This window comes from Nelusetta ayraudi, unplaced genomic scaffold (assembly GCF_046127955.1).
Source record: "Nelusetta ayraudi isolate G7.1 ecotype Tasmania unplaced genomic scaffold, CSIRO-AGI_Nayr_v1 ptg000075l, whole genome shotgun sequence".
Classification (NCBI taxonomy): domain Eukaryota; kingdom Metazoa; phylum Chordata; class Actinopteri; order Tetraodontiformes; family Monacanthidae; genus Nelusetta; species Nelusetta ayraudi.
In genome coordinates this window covers 1,276,209-1,294,403 of record NW_027466125.1, presented here as the reverse complement: position 1 = coordinate 1,294,403, position 18,195 = coordinate 1,276,209, and the positions used below count along the sequence as shown (strand labels likewise).

General features: G+C 43.8%; 2 protein-coding genes across 3 annotated transcripts in view; both read right to left on the bottom strand.

Annotated features, from left to right (window-relative positions):
• The window catches only part of gpc3 (glypican 3), a 119,670-nt gene extending 115,008 nt beyond the window's left edge, over positions 1-4,662 (bottom strand). The window contains exon 1 of the mRNA XM_076043508.1: positions 4,052-4,662. Coding sequence (XP_075899623.1) covers positions 4,052-4,220 — 169 coding nt within the window. The 5' untranslated portion in view covers positions 4,221-4,662. The remainder of the gene's footprint in view (positions 1-4,051) is intronic.
• Positions 4,663-11,237: 6,575 nt separating this feature from the next.
• cab39l1 (calcium binding protein 39, like 1) lies at positions 11,238-17,703 on the bottom strand. Of its 2 annotated transcripts, none has more exons than XM_076043436.1 (9): positions 17,360-17,703; positions 16,626-16,774; positions 16,367-16,531; positions 16,133-16,251; positions 15,335-15,503; positions 15,172-15,231; positions 15,006-15,071; positions 14,728-14,871; positions 11,238-14,593 (listed from the first exon to the last, which is right to left on the bottom strand). In XM_076043436.1, exons 2-9 carry the CDS (start codon positions 16,740-16,742, stop codon positions 14,402-14,404), a joined length of 1,032 nt encoding a protein of 343 aa, XP_075899551.1. In that variant the 5' UTR covers positions 16,743-16,774; positions 17,360-17,703; the 3' UTR covers positions 11,238-14,401. The 2 variants fall into 2 exon arrangements, with proteins under 2 accessions (XP_075899551.1, XP_075899550.1); XM_076043435.1 differs by having other exon boundaries at positions 16,626-16,771.
• Between the last annotated feature and the right edge of the window lie 492 nt (positions 17,704-18,195).

Here is an 18,195-nt window from a genome sequence, read left to right as displayed (position 1 = left end):
TCGGACTTGTCCACCACCCGCAGCAGTGGGGAACAGAAGCCCAGTTGTAACGCTCCTCCCCTGCATTCAAACACTTTGGAATCACGCTGGCACAGTGAAAAAGTTTTGTTTTGCCCCACAGGCATCGAATGCAGCAACTATTCGAATTCCGCTCAGCGTTCCTGCGGACGTCTCTCTGTGAATCAGACACCTCTCCCACACACACACATGCACACGCACGCATGCACGCGCACACACACACACACACACACGCTGCTTCGCCCCTCGGCTCAGACTAACTGCGTCAGATCACAGCGAGACTTCTACACTCAACGTCATCAATCTTTAATACGCTGTTGTTACACCAGGACCAACAGGCCGCCTGTTTCCTGTTCACTGGACAGATTTTTTTTATTTATTTATTTCATTTCTTGGCCTTCAATGTTGGCAAGAACAAAGTTCAAAACAATTACAGACCATGTCACTGCAGCTAAAAAAACTTATTCTGTATAAATAAATAAGGAGGATGGATTATTGATGAGGCATGATAAAAAAAAATGGAAGTGGAGATCTACTATATATATATATATATATATATTTATATTTATATATATATGAGAGGTGGCTGAATATTTCATGCTTTTGGAAAATTGTCAGGGAAAAAAAGACGGCTCATTAAGACAAAAGTGAAAGAGCAGAGATTTGTGGAGATCCCACTCAGAGGGCGCTCACGCTCTGGGCAACCGCGCTAACCGCAACATTCGGATTTAAAAGACGGGTTAAATAGCAGAAACATGAATCAAAATACTTCATGTCACCTAGTTGTTGTTGTTGTTGTACTTATACTTTCATTCATTCATTCAGCTTGAGCTTTTTTATATTAGATATTGTATTTAAAGGGGTAGTTCAATTCTCTACTCACAAATATCTGCTAATGTTTGTGTATATACATATATACATATATATATACACATAAATACACAAATATATATTCACATATATATATATATATACATACATATATATACATACATACATATACATATATAAACAGGAAAAACTACATTCACAGCATCATCCAAGTATCCAAAACTGCTGTCTTGAATGTGAGTGAAATCAATGACGTTTTTACCACGTTTTCAGCCAAATACCTGCTGTCGCTTCTTGCACGAGGCCATATCTATACTAGACACATTGTCTAGTGTGTCTAGTGTCACTATCTTCCATTCTTTTCTATATAAGAATTTCTGAAGGATGTGTGCGATGACACAAACTGAACAAAAAAAAAAGTCAGTGTTAACGTCTTTGCTTTCAAGAGCAAATTGCTGTGTGGAGACTCCCAGACAGCAGCAGCGAGAAGCCGTGAGGTGATTTTTTTTTTTTTTTTTTTTCACCTTCGAATGGCTTCATAGCAAAATGTGACTGAACATTTCTGGCTAGTGTGGCTTCAGCACATGAATCACACATTTCACAAGGTTGCCCGTCGCTGCTTCGGCAGCACACACATCCTCTGAAAAATGTTGAATTGTGAAGAGGGAGACCGGATCAAAAACGAAACAGAGGCTCTCTGTGATGTTGTGGAGTGAAGGCCAAGTGACATCCTTTGCTGCAGGACTCACACAGTCAGCCGGCTGGAATCAAGTAATTTTTTTCCCTCTCTCTGCAAAGAAAGAAACTATTAGAAAAGAACCCGTTTTACGCATGTTATCAACGGGTTGGCCTTCGGTCTGTACCGGCTGAGCTTTAGGAAAAGACAGGACGAAGACGGAAGGAGATTTGTGGATGTAGTGAAGAAAGAGGAGGTGAAGTCAAGTCGGGGCGAGGGGAGGAGGAGATGAAAAGGTTGGACGGAGGAAGATGATTCGCTGTGGGCGGACGCAAGGACGGACAGAAGAAGCTATTTTATATTTCAGCGTTTTTTTTCTTACAGTGTCCCAGAAGTCGTCTGGGACTGGAAATGTTCTTGGAAGTATGCAGAACTTCAAGAATTCTTCTGGAGTATCGAAGAAGTGCTCTCACTTAACAACTGCTGGATCTCTTTTGTGCTGCGTGGCTCTCTGTAGGACAGGCGACAAGAACAACAGCAGCTGCAGGATACTAAGATGTTTTTCCTCTTTGAATAATGATTTTTTTTTTTTCAGTTGAAACTTACAAAAAAAAACTGTAGACGTGTATCTAATGTGAAGTCAACCAGTTTCCCTGTCTAAATGTGACTTGACGATTTTGTATCAAGTCCCATTGGAGAAATATGTGCGTTATACAGCATGTTAAATTGGGCGACACCTAAACAAATGAAATATATATGGAGTAATTGTGTGTGCCGAAATGTCACCACGTCTGCTGCCACGAAATGTAAAAGGGGCAAAAGACAATCAGACACCGACAAGAGATCTACTCAGCGCCATGCCAATGTACAAACACTAGTTTATTTTCCATTTTCAAATTAAAACAGTTATGTTCAATTAAAACAGACCCTTTGGGATTAAAGGTTTCTCCGTTCTGCATTAATATGGAAATCTAACATTTACTGCACACGCGTGACTTTTGGTGATTTCTGATTCAGCCGCTTATTGTACAAGCAAATGCGCTAATGAAAAACCTCCAAATGGACCCATAAGAACCAGGGAGTAGCCGCGGGCGTCATGTTACTGTGGAACAAAAAAACAAAAAAAACACGGCAGCTTTTAACTGGCCGGGATGAATGATTCCTCGGCTGCCTGCTGGATTGATTTCCACAGTAAGTAATGGCTGCGAGCCGGCCGAGCGTCTGGCCAGCGCTCGGGGTGTCTCGGCCAGACGGATTCATCAGCAGAGCCACACAGACACTCCGCTCGCTCTTCCTCCGGCTGTGAGGAGGCTGAACACTCACACCACAACAACCCTGGAGTGTGTTCGCGTGTGTGTGTCAGGCCCAATGTCTGGAGCGCTGTGCACTCACGCGTGGGATTGATTTCATTTTTTATTTTTTTTTTCTAACAGGTAAGACAAAATTGTGATAAAATGTGCTTCAAAGTGCATCAGCAAAACCTCTCCTGCTAATTTAGATTGGAAGCGTTTTGCTTTTCATGTCTTATTGGTAATTGGCGCCACTTTTTCATGTTCACACATTCTAGGGATTATTGGCTCTACACCTCAGTGAGAATCAGGATGGAGTTGAGAGGGAGTGCGAGACAGTTAACAGTTGCACTATGAGCCTGTGCTGCTGATGACACTTGAAAAAAAAAATTAAAGAAAGCCAAATTAGGCAGCTGGCTGTGATTCAGCGACATATGAGAGGAAGAATCTCCAATTTTCACTTGCAGTCGGAATGTGTGCAACAGGCAGAAGTTGCCTGCATGATATCTCCTACAGAACAGCAGGTATATGGAGGGATTACGGCTGGATCACCTCTCAGAGACCTGAATCACTTCACCCTAAAATTCTCAGTCAGATGACTCAGACCCAGAGATGGAGACGTATGAGCCCTGCACGGATGACGGCTATTATCACAATGCTTTTTCCAACGTGCAGCTCTGCCAAAGGACAAAATGCCAGGAGACGAGGCTGGATTCGACACCTTGGGAGTTCAGATTCTTTCTTAGTTCAGTCCACTATCATTATCATCGTCAAAAAGTAAAAGATACCTAAGCAAACAACTCAAACCGCACCTGCTAAAAAACATTTCGGTGAAATCAAAGTTAGACAAAGGGTGACTTGGTTAAACCAAGTCCCCAGTGTTGATCTGACATCTGCAATGATTCAGAGTGAGTTGCAGGAAAACACTCAGTCACCTGGTCAACAAAGGAGCAGGTCAGAAAACACAGAGGCAGAGGGATGCCGTGTGTGTGTGTGTGTGTGTGTGTGTGTGTGTGTCCTCACTTCTGATGAAGTGAATGATGAGGCAGTTATGAAAGAGCGGGTTTGAAATGGAAAACTCCACTGCAAAGCTCATCTTAACGGAGCCGTGATTGATGGAATTTGTCTGGAGCGAGTCATCGCAGAAGCGCTAAAGTGACGCAGAAGTGAAGGGAAAACCTGCGTATCGCGCGCGGTGCACCAACACTTGTGCTGCGCAAAAGTTGAGGCGGGTTACCTGAGACGGGGTTCTCGGGGACCCACTTGGAGCCCGGGTGCAGGGAGTGGAAGACGGTGCGCACCTCCTGGCAGCTGAGCGGCTGTGCGGAGGGCAGCGGGAGCAGCGCGAGGAAGGCGCACAGCAGCAGCGGCGGGCGCGCGCCGCGCACGGAGCACGAAGCGTACATGGCAGCGGGACGGCGACGGCGAGACGGAAGAAGACGAAGAGGAAGAGGGGGAAAGAAGAAGAAGAGGAAGAGGCTGCGATGAAGTTGAGCTCAGTGAAAGTTAGAGGAGGATCCTGTGTTTCCGCCTCGGATCAGCATCCTTCCGCTCCGGCCGTCAGCTGTTGTCGTTCTCTTCCTCCTCCTCCCCCGGTGCAGAAAACTTCAGACTCCCTCCTCACTCGCGGCACAAGACTCTCCGGCTTCGTTGCGCGGATGATCTGGTCCCTCTACACGTGCATGCGCGCGTCACGGTGTGAGGGATGCGCGTGGAGACCCCCACCGCATCCTCCTCCTACACCACCACGCCTCCCGTAATGTAGTGATGATGCTGTGGCTACGGCAGCGGGGATGAAGGGGTGAGACGAGAGGATGAGGGGTGGGGGGAGGGGGAGGGGGTGAGAGGATGAGGAGGTGTCAGGACGAGGCGATGGGAGGCTGAGGGGATGAGAAGGAGGATGAGATGCAGGGATGGGGGGATGAGATGGAAGGATGAGGGATGAAAGGATGGCAGAATGAGATGGGAAGATGAGGTGATGGAGGGATAGAGGATGGGATAATGAGTTGTAAGGGTGAGGGATGGGAGGATGGAAGGATGAGGGGATGGGGGTAAGGAGGTGTCAGAGTGATGATGGAAGGATGAGGGGATAAATGATTGAGGGATGGGAGGATGGATGAGAGAATGATGGATGAGAAAATGAGATGAGAGGATGAGGTGATGGAGGGATGAGGAGATGGGGATAAGGAGTTGTCAGGGTGATGATGGAAGGATGAGGGGATAAGAAGGGATGAGAGGATGAAATGAGAGTGAGATGGGAGGATGAGGTGATGGAGGGATAGAGAATGGGGGATATAAAGGTGTAAGGGTGAAGATGGAAGGATGAGGGATGGGAGGAGGAGATGAGAAGATGATTAATTAAATGGGAAGATGAGGGGTGAAGTGATAGGAGGATAAAGAGATGGAGGGATAGAAGGATGAGTTGTAAGGATGAGGGGATGGAAGGATGAGGAGGTGTAAGGGTGTGGATGGAAGGATGAGGGGATGACAGATGAGATGGGAGGGTGAGGGGATGAAGTGATGGGAGGACAAGGAGATGGAGGGATGAAGGCGGGGATGGAAGGACGAGGGGATGGAAGGACGAGGCGGTGTAAGGGTGAGGACAGAAGGATGAGGTGTAAGGTGTGGGGATGGAGGGGATGATGGATGAGATGAGAGAGTGAGGGGATGAAGTGATGGGAGGATAAGGAAATGGGATGAAGGTGTAAGGATGAGGGGATGGAAGGATTAAAGAGCTGCTCGAGCTGCTGTCTGGCTGAGATGAATAGTTCCGTGTACGCGGAGGCAATTAGGCGCGCGCTGCCTGTGTACTTTGGCCTTTTCTGCACCCTGGAGGCGCATAATGCGAGCGGGAGATGCACATTTATCACGCTGAGAAATGACACGTACACTTTTTTTGTCGTGTGCGAATGCATACAGTACGCAGTTGTAGTAGCTGTATTTCGTGCTAGATTATGTCGCACTTTCACACCTTCCATGGAACTGTAAAGTGATACTTTTATCACTTGGATATAACCTTCTTTTAAATCTCACACCTTCAGAATTGTTAAAATGTTCAGCATCTGGTGTTTAACCCCTGACAGAGAAGGATTTTAATATACAACGTTAATGGAGTCATAGTATCCAGAGTTCTCATCTAAATGTGACTTAATGGTCAGAGACACCGGTGATAAAACCAGCAAAGTCAAAGCAGACACCTTTCATCTTCATCCTAAGTACTTTTTCCTCAAAATGAGGCTACAGCGTGTCGATGACGCCATCTAGCGTTCAGATAGTATATCAGCCAGACAAGTGCCACACTCGATGGGTTTCTCTGAATGTCGGCGGCACCGGGAAGATTTCGTCCGACAGCTTCACTGAAAACTCCCCAAAATAAGGTTGAAACGTTTAAAGCAACATTAAAAGCCTTTAATACATTTTAGGAATTCTATAATATGGAAATACTGCACTGAAGTTTCCAATTTTAAAGATTTATATGAATCATGATTGAAATGAAAGTAACTTACAGCTCGAAAACGAAGTGTCATGCTCGTTTCAGCCAACTGTGTATGTCTAGCAATCTGTTGGATGCCCGTTTAAAAACGATTTAAAAAAAAAAGGCACACATGCTGTTAGATTTGCAACTAAATTATAGAGTAAATAACAAACGTTAAATTATTTTTAAACAACTTTATTTGACTCATGCTCATCATTTGCAAACATTTCAAAATAAACCGAACGATAAAGAAATGTTCATGGTCAGCAATTCATTTGTATTTCTTTTTTTTTTCAAAGCAACACTTTACTCACATTTTGCCAAACTGAAAACTGATGTCGGACCTAAAAACAGCAAGTGCGTTTGTCAACTTGACAGAGATTTTTAAGATCAAGAACATTGCACAATAGAGAGACTCTTCCGCCCTTCTGCTGCAAGCCTGGCACACAGAGAGCTTTGCATGGATTTGCACAGCAGAACTTAACAGAAGCTGAGAGCAAACCAGCAAAACTCCCTGTAAAACTACCAGAAAGCCTCTTGTAACTAAATTTGAACAAGGGGAGGGCGATGACCAGCAGTACCTGAAGTGCACAAACTGCAGTAGATCCTTGTGTACTACCTGCACTTTGAGCACTTTGGAACTGCAATGTCTTCAACATGTTGAGGAAAGTAGTGAAAAAGTCATGGGCGACCAATAAATGTCAAATGTTCAAGTTTAAATTCAATCAGACAGATCCTTTGTCATTTGACCATTGACGTTTTAGAGGGAATTGAAGTCAGGACAGAGCAAATCCTCCAGCCAGAAGGAGCAACCAGGGCAGTCGATACTCAACTACTTCAGCAACTACACTAGATGCACCTTAGCTGGAGGACTGCAAATGAAGTAGAGGGCTAGACCGCAACAGTTTCTCCAGTCTCTTCTCAGCCAGGCCCACCTGCACACAAAGATAGCAATCGCAAATTATCAGAAACAATGAGCCATTACAAGAGCACAAACACGGTGCGCAATCAGAAGATGCACTTATTTTCTTAAAGGGCCACTCAACAAAAAAAGTCCATCGTTAATTGTAAAGTTTATTTTCATTAAATTTAACTAGTGAGTTTCAGGCATTATAGGTACATTTTGCTTAACAGGCAGAAGCTTTTTAAATCTTAGATGCTAGTCTAATATATAGATCATGTTTGGCTCTTTAAAAAGCATTACACTTCAGAATTTTATTATTGGTCACTGGAATTTTCTGTCATTAAAACAGAGTATACAACCATTCATGGACGCATACAATTTTAGATAATCGTGTAAACGGTTCACAACTCACACAAGTTCGGTCTGTCAAGTCACAATTCAGAATTAATTGAATGAAACAAAAACTGCTTAATGTTGACTCACTTTGATTTAAATGTTTAACCCGGAGACTTTGTGTGTGCGTTTGTGTGACCTACATGCCGGAACGACTGTGGGACACGCGCTCAGCGTCAGTAAAGTGGCGCCAAGAACTCGCGTGATGAGACAAAGCGCGTCAACACGCGTCAATTAAATAATTCAAGTGCGCGATCATCACATCCGCCTGCACTCAATTACGTAACGGATGGTGGGTGGCACAAACTGAGGATCTTTGGCCATTATTAAAGACGGGAAAACAACAAAGACAAAGTGTGCAGCTACCAAAAACGAAACAAGTCTGAGCGCTCGACTCATTGAAAATTGCGCATTAAAGAAAACAGCGCAAGCCAAATTGAACCCGCCCTTCATTTTTTCCTTATACGCATCAGCAGCAAAACAGAAACATTTCAGACAAGACGCGGACTTTTTCCACACAAACATAGTCACAACACAATGATTTACCACGCAGCGGCGCAAACAATGAGGTCGTGAACGCGGCCTAGCGAGTGTCAAGTTTTCATTCATTCAACTGTTTCTTCACTTTTTTCCCCCCTTAAACGCAAAAAAACTCGCAACAACGTCGAAACGTACCTTCCGTCCGCAGACGTCGCCGTCATCCCTCTGCGGCCACCGTCCTGTTGTTCTGCTGCTGCTTTTGTACGGACAAAAAAATTACCATGCATGAAATTGTGAGCGCATCTTTTTGTACGAGTGTGTGTGCAGGTTTGTCTTTGTCTTTGTGAAGCTTTGGGAGAAGAAAAAAAAAGGGGGGGGGGGGACGTCGTCCTTCCGATCCGCTCGTGACTCCTCGTGTTTCCTTTAGGTTTCTCCACGAGCCGCTGCTGCACGCGCTGCAAACTCGTCCCGCACAGTGGGACCGCGCGCACATATCGGACTAGTTTTTGTTATTTTTTTCCCCTTTATTAACCATGGTCTGGTCTGGTTGGCGCTCTTCTGTGCTTCGCCTGGTCACAGGAAACCCAGGAGGTTTGTGACCTTTAACCCCTGTAAACCCTGCCCCCACATGGTCTCCTGCTGCTGCAGCAGCAGCGCGGCCCCTCCACCAGCCCCAGACGAACGCGGGAAGCAGAAAATAAATACAAAAAATATATAAAATAAAAAAAACACAGTCGCTTCTCTCTTCTTCTGTCTCCCCGAAGGAGTTCGTGGGGATCTGCTCACCAGATGATGAAGGTCTGGAGGCTCCCCGGAGCCCGCAGGCAGCCACTTCCTGTGCTGTGGTAACAGGTTGAAGCGTCGCCCTACTTGCTTCTCTTCCCTCGGATGAACTTTAACCCACTTTCCCATGCTTCCCCCCACCACTTATATAGGCTGCGATTGGTGGAGGCTTCTTTTTTTTTTTTTTTTTTTTTAAGGAGAGAATATTGCTGCCGCCCACTAACTTGATTGAGCCCAGCTTGAGCTCATCAACGCTGCGAGTTTTAAAATCAAGTATGGGGGGAAATATATATTAAATAAAAATAAAAAAAACGTATTGGGCTTATCAGTGAAAATGAAAAGGAAAAAAAATCCTCAGTCCACATCACATTGGGGGAAGTCAGACTGAAGTAGGAGATGTTGGGATCTCTGTGACCGGCTGGCTGTTAAAGCACTTTATTGATCTCCACATGGACAATAGACTGGCAGCCTATTGAAAAGGCCTGGAGCTGGAGCCCTCCTGGCAGGGTGGAATGTGCCCTGGTGTTGTTTTGCGCTGGCCTTTGTGTCACACGGTTAAAGGTCCAAATATTGCATAAAAACATTTTCACAATGTTTTCTGGTAGAAACAAAAAAGTTTATGTCCGGCCTCAGGGAAGTTCACTAGACTCCTGAGAGTCCATCTTTTATTTTTTTATTTTTTTATTTTTTTATTTTTTTATTATTCCTTATTTTGGTTGCTTCACTTTTTTTTTAGACTGTGCCTGCAAATCATCTTTTTAGTCTGTCTCATTCAATACAAGTGGATGGTACAAAAAAATAATAATTTGTAGCAGGAAGCTAAGACAGACTTTCCAACTGGACTGACTAATGCGCCACCAGAGTCTGGGATGTAAAAGCAAGATTAAAAAAAATATTAAGAAAGAAAAAAAATCTGACCTCTAATACCAGGAGGAGGGGTTATTTTTAGTCATTCACATCACTAGATGTGTCCAGAGGGACGCATGAGTAACTGAAAGTTAAGTGGACAGAAGCTAGAGCAAATTCTGCATCTACTTGTTGCTGATATCAGAGCTCGCACAATACTCTATTAATTAACTAATTCTCTTTAAATGATGATACAGGTTTTGGCAGAAAGAGAATTTATTGTTGTTGAAATAAAAAAACAGAAGTGGCAACTGGTGACGGCTTCAGGATGGTCCGAAGCAAAAACAACAAACAAAAGATATCATTAATCTAATTTGAATATACTGACCTGCAGAACAAAAGGAAACTCTGACAGTCCAAAAGTTCAAGGAAATGTCACCTATTGCCTCCGTCCCTATAGTCAGATGAGTTTGTACATTCCCTCTATTCATCAGTGGATGTTGTTGTGAGATCCGGCGAACAGCAGCTCCGTGAACCAGATAGAGGTGAACTGAGCGCGTCTCCCGCCTCACCTCAAAACTCATCAAATACAAAATTCCAACAACTCCAAAACACTCTCCTGGACACGTTGTGACCTGCACATTCGCCACGCTATGAAATGATAATGTAACATTACGAGACACGAGTGGTTTTCAGGGCAAGTGCACAGTCAAAAACTACATTCCAGACATACCTGCTGGGCAGAGGGACTTCAGAAATGATTTAATGCAGAAAAACAATATGGTGAGAGAAGCCGACATCTGATCATGGAGGACTTTGTGGTGGATGGCGGTTGACCATGATTGCTATTTGACTAGCCAAGACCCAGACCCACCTTATCTGCTCTTATTTGATCTCAATATGCCTCAATATTTTCAACATATCAGAAGCTACGCCCAGTCAGCAGCCAGCAGCTGCCACCTGCAGAGCATTTGAGGGTGATGTTCTCTGCTGGAACAGCCAGTTTCTCCACTCGGCATCCACCGACCGTAGCTGACACATTCCTCTGCAGAAGGAATAAAAGAGGAGAACACAGCAACACGACATGTGGAAGAAGCACCAATGTTCACAAATACCACAGTGCTTTTTCAAGTGTCTTCAGTTTCACAGACTTAATACTCAATCAGCTGTTTCTTGAAAAGCCCTCCTGACTTTTCCTGGATGTTGCACATCTGCACACATTATACAGGTGTGCCTCAAAGAATTTGAACATCATGAAAATTCTCACGTTCTAGTTTAAGCAAAATAAAATGCGATAAAAATACCTCAATACAATTAAGATAGGTACACAAAAATCTTTCTGCTAAATATACATGAAAGGAGGCCTTTAATAAGGCTTCAAAATAAATAGAGTGATAAAGTAAGTAAAGACAGCTTTCTGCATGTGCAACTTATGGTCTCCTTAACTTATGGTATGAATTGGAATGGTGAAGACGAAGCTTTGATCCCTGCGAAAACAACAAGAACAATTTCTTCAACCAAACTGCTGGAGCCACACAAAAGCAAACTTCCATACTTTTATTTCAATATCTGCTTTCACACTTTTATGCTTTATAAAGTTATGTACACACAGTTCATCCCCAATGTATATCAAGAAAATAGTCAGACAGGAGGAAGAGGAAGAAGAGGAGGAGGAGGGAGAGGAAAAGAAAGGCAACACAGTGTAAAAGTAAACACACAACAAATATCCCAACAGAAAACTACACATTAGGAACATATTGATCTCAGGGGTTGAAGTTGACATGGTATTGCTACAGACTCATAAAGCCGTCAGTGGAGGTAGGGTCATAAACCTATGAATGGGTTGTTTGTTTGATTAACCAAATGAAACAAAAAAGGGACAATTATTGCCAACAGCTCCCTCTTATGGGCCGACGGTGTACAGACAAGTTCTTCCCTGAGTGCAGCTAGTTATTATTTCCAAGAAATACAAGGGCACACACCAAATGAAGGGAGAATTTGAGATTCCTTTCAAAATAAAAGTAACCTTTCACAAAATAAAAGCAACTCTGTTACACAAAAGGGGGGGGGAACTGGGGTCTTGTTTGTTTACAGAAGGAAATAGTAACTAAATAAGGTTTAATCAGATGCGTTACATCGTTTCTATCATTTTACAATAAATAAATAGCCAAAAAAGGAGTAGAAGAATTGATCACCATTACGACTCTTAAAGCAACTCAGTTTTTTTCTTTTTTGTTCCCTCCACAAACATCCCTGACTGTGCAGGACTGTATTCTGATTTGATTAAAACCCCTCACAGCAGATTCCTTGAATTTATTATATTTGTAAAAGCACAAATGTCGGCCCTGGAACTAATACAGGAGCCTAATTAATGATCGTTAAAAGAAAATGCTAGTTTACTACAACTGAAAAGTATGTGAGCGCAGCCATATTATTACTCTGTTACAAGAAAACTTAAACTCACGCAACCAAATAATACGTACACAACACTAGACATGGGTTTGTGTAATTATTGTCGAGTAATGAATGCACTTTTTCATTTTTTTTGTAACCTTTGTGCGCCTTTTTCATTTCCTTTGGTCTAGAATGCATCTTTACATAATCATTATGGTCGTTGACATGTTTTTAAATAAGGCAACATTCACTGATGTACCACAGTGCAATTCATTGTGACTTAACATGTGTGGCACGGCTCAATTAAGTTTTGTAGTTTAAAAAGAAAGAAAGAAAAATATTAATAATGAATCAGTTTCCCGTTCGGAAAACTAGTTCACAGACCTTGTTCAAGTGCACGCAAACACGCCGTTGTGCGTTAAAAAAAAAAGAGAAAAAAAAGCTGTTGGTCAGGCTGTCAATAAAACATCTCGCCAAGAAAAAGGTTTGAGAACATGGCAAAAATATGCAAAACCTTATGAGGTATTAGGTACTTGGAAGACCGTACGGACAGACAACAAGCTCATGTTAGCTCTTGAGAAACACAATTTCAGAGACAATCGTGTGTTTTTTTTTTGTTGTTGTTTTTTTTAGTTAAGGCAAATATTTTGAACACAAGTCTTTCAAAGTTACCAGTGAAGCGTGTGAGGAAGCCAATATATTCAGTGCTGAAAAAAAACTTGACAGTGCATGTGTGTGTGCTTTTTTTTTTAATCTGATGGGATGTGCTTAGCGATGCATCACAGGCATGCTGCAGTGTAGTAGTACAAGGTAAATTATACTAGTGTGTGGGGGGAGGAGGGGATGAATAAACTATGCAGACAATGAATTTCCGCATCCTGAAATTGTGTTTTAGTGAACAGGTGACCTCAAAACAAAAATGTGTAACATGTGTGAGAAAAGCCTTTGAAATGTTGCAGTAAAAAAAAAAAAAAAAAAAGAAAAAGAAAACCTGGGAGGATAACAATAATTTAACCCCTCCCCACATACGCTGGGTTGTCAAATGAACAGATTTACAGTGTAGCACACGAATGATGCATCACCAAGGGTCACAGCTTCACGCAACAAAAAGCAAAAAAAAAAAAAGACAAAAATAAATGCAGTTTTTATTTCCTGTGCACATTGCAGTAAAGTGGCGGGCAGTGGAGACGACGCGCGTCAAGTACTTTCGAACTCTTCCTGCATCGCCAGTTTAAAAAAAAACTAAAATAAACAACATATGTTGTGTGCCATGTGTATCGTTCTGTTTCAGCATGTGCGGACGAGCGCGGCGGCTCCCCCAGTGAGATCAATGGTGTCAGCCGGGGCCGTGGCCACAGGAAGGCTGGTTACCCTGCAGCAATATCTGATGCCTCGTTTCTATTTTCAGTTCGCAAAAAACAAAAAAAAACCTTGCTGAGCGCCAGCTCAAAGAGAGAGGGAGAGGGAGAGAGAGAGAGAGAGAGAGAGAGAGAGAGAGAGAAAAAAATCACAGCGCAATTAATCGATGCCTCCGCGCTTTTCTTTTCGTTTGTTTTTTCATTTTCTCTTCCTGCGGCCCCGCGCTGCGTTGTGCGTTTGGCGAGAGCAGCCACGGAATATTATATCTGACCTTTGTGACCCCCCACACATGCAACAACCAGAGGGCTCACCCATTAAATCCCCAACGATTACTATGTATGCTGAACAGGCAAATGCAACCCACATGTCACTATTAGGCAAAAGTGGGTTTATCAAAAAAAAAGAAGAAGTAGAATTTAGCAAAAAAAAATATTTTATTAAAAAGGCAAAGAAAACCCCAAAGAAATGCAATTTGATGACGTTCAGATAGAAAAAAACATGCTGTATGTTTTGAACTATTTACTCTTAGACACATTAGAAAAATAATATTTACTCCTCAGTTTATGATTTAATTATTCTCTTGTTAAATATAGAGTCAGGACTCTGGGATGACGCCCAGACCTTGTGTTGGCTATGAACTGGGTGACGTCTCCATCTACTCATTGACTCTGCCAGCAACATGGTAACAGTTTCAAGGTCCAATGTTGGAAAATTTAAGTGAGGAAAGCTTTTTTTTCCTCACTAAAAGGTAATTATGGTTTAGACGACAGTTCGTGTGGCCCCCTCAGGTTGCTGGATGGAATTCACTCCCTTCCCCCCCAGCATCCACATTACAAAAGAAACAAAATGGGAAAAAAGGAAAAGATCTCTATATACTGTAGTTTCTTTTTTTTTTTTTTTTTTTTTTTTAAACCTAAACAAACCTGCAGTTCCCATCTGCTTCCAGTTGCCTTTTAAGCTTCCTCGGGTGCCGCCGCCCTCTTGAGGTCCCGGATTTGTTTTATCAGATAGTTCTTCTCGTCACAGAACTGCTCGTCCTCGGATCGGTCCGTCTGGAAGTGGCTCAGGAACTCCACCAGTTTGGCCTGGTTCTTCAGCAGTATGTCCATCACAGGCTGAGTCTTGCTGGGGTTTGCCACAAACACCTGGTCAGTGAAGAAACATGAGGTTGGATGCAATGAATAGGAGATAAATAATTCTAATATTCAAAAAAAAAAATAAAATAAAATCGAATGTTAGTGGCTGAACTCAAACTGTGAACGTTTTCTTGCGCACTCACCTTGAAGACGTGAAACGCTTCAAACTGGATGTTCCGGCTCTTGTCTCTCAGCATATTCATCATGAGCTTGAGGTTCTCGGCCTTGCTGATGTATTTCGTCATCACAGTGAAGTTGTGTCTGTCCAGGAGAAGTTCGCCAAGGAGCTGAAAACAGTTTGGAGAGGAGACACACGGGCCTGTTCACCGCAGCACGTGCAGGTACGCGAGCGCACAGCGCTTGGCTTGAACATAAAGACATAAACGAGCGTGACGTAGATTTGAAAAGGAGAGCTGTCAACCTTCAAAGACTGCCGTTTGGTGACATAGTTTTCAGAATGCAGGAGCTTCTCGTATTCTGTGAAAACCTGTTTGCAGATGGGAGGAAGTTAAGTTAAACTCAGCAACAGCTTTTCTTTTCTTTTTTTTAGACAGAGATCCAAAAATATAGATGTACACCGAGCTCACCCTGTCATAGTTTTTCTCCAGAAAGTCAGCACACATTATTTTGTGCCTTGTCACGAGATCCTGAGAAATGAGGGGTAAAAATACATATTATACATATTGTATTGTGCTCATATTATCAGAACTGACAATATTTTCAAATGTTAAGGCAAATGTGGAGGATTACTTTGAAAGAGGCAAAGGCGTCTGAGGCGATGTCAAAGGTGGAGAGCTCCACGTAGCGGAAGAAGCTGTAGAAGTCCTCAGAGTGGAGGATGATCCGCGCCAGGGGCTCGTGCCGCAGACACTCTCGCAGCATCATTCCACAGTTCAGAGCCACTTCTGGGCTGTCGTATCTGCACAGGTTAGCACACGTCCCAAGTGAGTCCGAGTCATTTACACATGGCTGTATCACTGCAAACATGTTCATAATGAGTCATTTGCAGGAAATCCGTCTTGCTTAGGCTTTCAAGAGGGTTTAGTGCATCACTTGATTTCTTTTGTGATTTAGTTGCTTTGGCTAATGAGAAAGCACAAATAAAAGATAACAACAATAAAGTTACGGTGGAATGACGGGGGAAAAATGGGTCACACATCAAATAAACTCCTCACCAAATGTCAAGCTGTGATGTCAATTTTATGACAATCGACTTCAAAGTTTATTTAGTTAAATAAAACAATACAAATATCTAACTAGAGAAACAAATTCCAGAAGTTTCACAGATGTAATCTGCAAAAAGCAGTGGGGTCACAGGAGCTGCTGCTGCTGCTGCTGTCTGACTATAAAACCAAGTGCACTCTCACTCTCCTCATCCACATGTGTAATCCATGCAACAAGTTTACACTCGTTCCTTTGGGAGTTGTTCAAACACATACGGAAAATGTTGAAAATAACAAGGCGGGCTGAGCTGATGGCTCCGTTTTAAATGTTGGGACTTTCTCAGCCCACTGACACATATAGCGCGAGATGATGGGCAAAACTCACCCTCTCAGGAGCATGAAGAGGATTTCTGGTTTGGAACTGATGTATTCCACCGTGGGCACGCGGGTGCCAATCTGCCGCCTGACGATGTTGCTGAACAAGTGAACCACATCCTTCTTCCCCTGAAGACAGAAGAAAAAAAAAGTAGAGCACAGAGCCAGGCGGCATGCACGGGCGGTTGCAACTCGAGTGACTCAGGACTATCACGGGACAATTTGCTGAAATGTTTGATCCCACCTCAAAGTCGACCTTCTGCAGGTTTGCCACGAGGAGGATGAGGGCGTCTGTGTTGTAAAACTCCTGCGCCAGCTGAGCTACCGCTTCCGTCTGAGGCTCCTTGTCACCCGTCCCGCTGAGTATCTCCTTCAGAGACGCCAAGTTTTTGGACACCTCCTCTGTCACCTGTGCGTTTACAAAGCCAAAGAAAAATAAATACCATCCTGTTGATACTCAAAAGGCCATTTTTTTCAATTTAGGGACAAGCCACACTGCTGACCTTTTCAAACTTTTTGCTGTCTCCGGCGTCCAGCTTCTCCAAATGTGCCACATTTTCCCTCAAAGTCTTGACAATCTCGGCCGGACTCTTCTGAGACTTACCGAACGGAAAAGGCATCGCTGAAGGTGAATCCAAGGACCGGATCTCTGCTGAAATTAAACACGCGATCAGCGATCAGGAGGAGCAATTCAACTTCCTGTAACACACACACACACACACACACACACACACACACACACACACACACACACACACACACACACACACACACACACCAGGAAATGACTGTGGCGTTCACTTCACACCTGACGTGAGTGAGTGAGTGAGGGTACAACAGAGTCGACATTGACAAGTTACTCGTCGTTTGCTTTTTAAATGCCTCAAAACAAGTCATTTGTGCCGCTTGACAACTTTCGTCAACTTTCGTGCGTGCACGGAACGTTCCCCAACAGTTGGCTCGGCACGACAACTGCCGTAATAATATCCGCGTTAGCGTTTGTACCCGAAACAGTGACGTAATAAAGGATACGCTCCGCAATCGCACGGCCACCGTTATATAAAGTTTTGCCACCCATAGTTACGACCTCAATTAGCGTTAGCACCGAGTTAGCAGGACAGCAGCGGAACCAGGCGTCGCTACAGAAACACGGACAGGTCCCGCGGAGTCGAGTGGAAAAATACACAGACACCAAACACACCGCCGAAAAACTTCTCTCCGAGCTGTCAAGACTCACCGAGGGAACTGCGGTTGTTTTTCTCTTTCTTTCCCCAAGTTGAAGGAGGCTACAGTTAGCTTGCGGGCTAGCAAGTGGTCTCGACTTGTGTGTCGCTCTTTTTTCCACTGAAACGGGGCTTTGAAACGTTATCTCAGATCACAGGCAGCCTCTTGTCTGCTCGACTTAAAAAAGAATGTCGTCAGAAATCAAACCGGCGGACGGTCTTCATTCCCGAGGCGTTCAACCCTGATAATGTCTCTCCTTGTGGCCGTCCGCCTCGCAACTCGCCGCCTGCCTAGTTGTGGGGAGAGACGAGCTGGGCTGGCCTGTCTGACAACTTCATTTCCCTGTTCGCTTTTGTTGAAACTCTGGTCCTCGCCTCATCCCAGGGACACTGGGCGGGTATGTTTTGCTTCACAGGGTGACTGTCACCGCTTCCCACCAATCATTTTTCACCGAGCGGAGATACGGACACGCCCCCATCCACGCATGTGGCCCGCGGACTGGGTGTACAGTAAAGACGGAAGGGGTCCACACACCGGAAAGCGCCTATAAAGTGGTGCATTTAAAGGCACCGTGTTTGTGCCAAATTTACTTCGCCCATGTTTTCCAACGGTAATCTGTATTCTCGTCTGTCAATGAGCCTACTTTAACTAAGAATTGTTGATCATTTACTTTGCCTTCCATTCTTTTCAGAAAAATGTGAGCTAAAACACACAGGTCATGAAAACCACCCTCTATGACGTCACTCCGGGAGTTAGCAATAGCATCACCATGCAGGTACCATGGTTTTTCCCTGTGTCCCACCAGAGACGGTTTTGAAATATAAAGAGCTTCAAATGAGTAATATATGT

Excerpts from the sequence above, each read along its gene's own strand:
- cab39l1 (XM_076043436.1), bottom strand. The coding sequence starts at position 16,742 with ATGCCTTTTCCGTTCGGTAAGTCTCAGAAGAGTCCGGCCGAGATTGTC. Across the intron at positions 14,872-15,005 it reads CCAAACGGCAGTCTTTGAAG|CTCCTTGGCGAACTTCTCCT; the intron begins GTTGACAGCTCT and ends AACTGTTTTCAG. Across the intron at positions 14,594-14,727 it reads AAGCGTTTCACGTCTTCAAG|GTGTTTGTGGCAAACCCCAG; the intron begins GTGAGTGCGCAA and ends TTCACTGACCAG.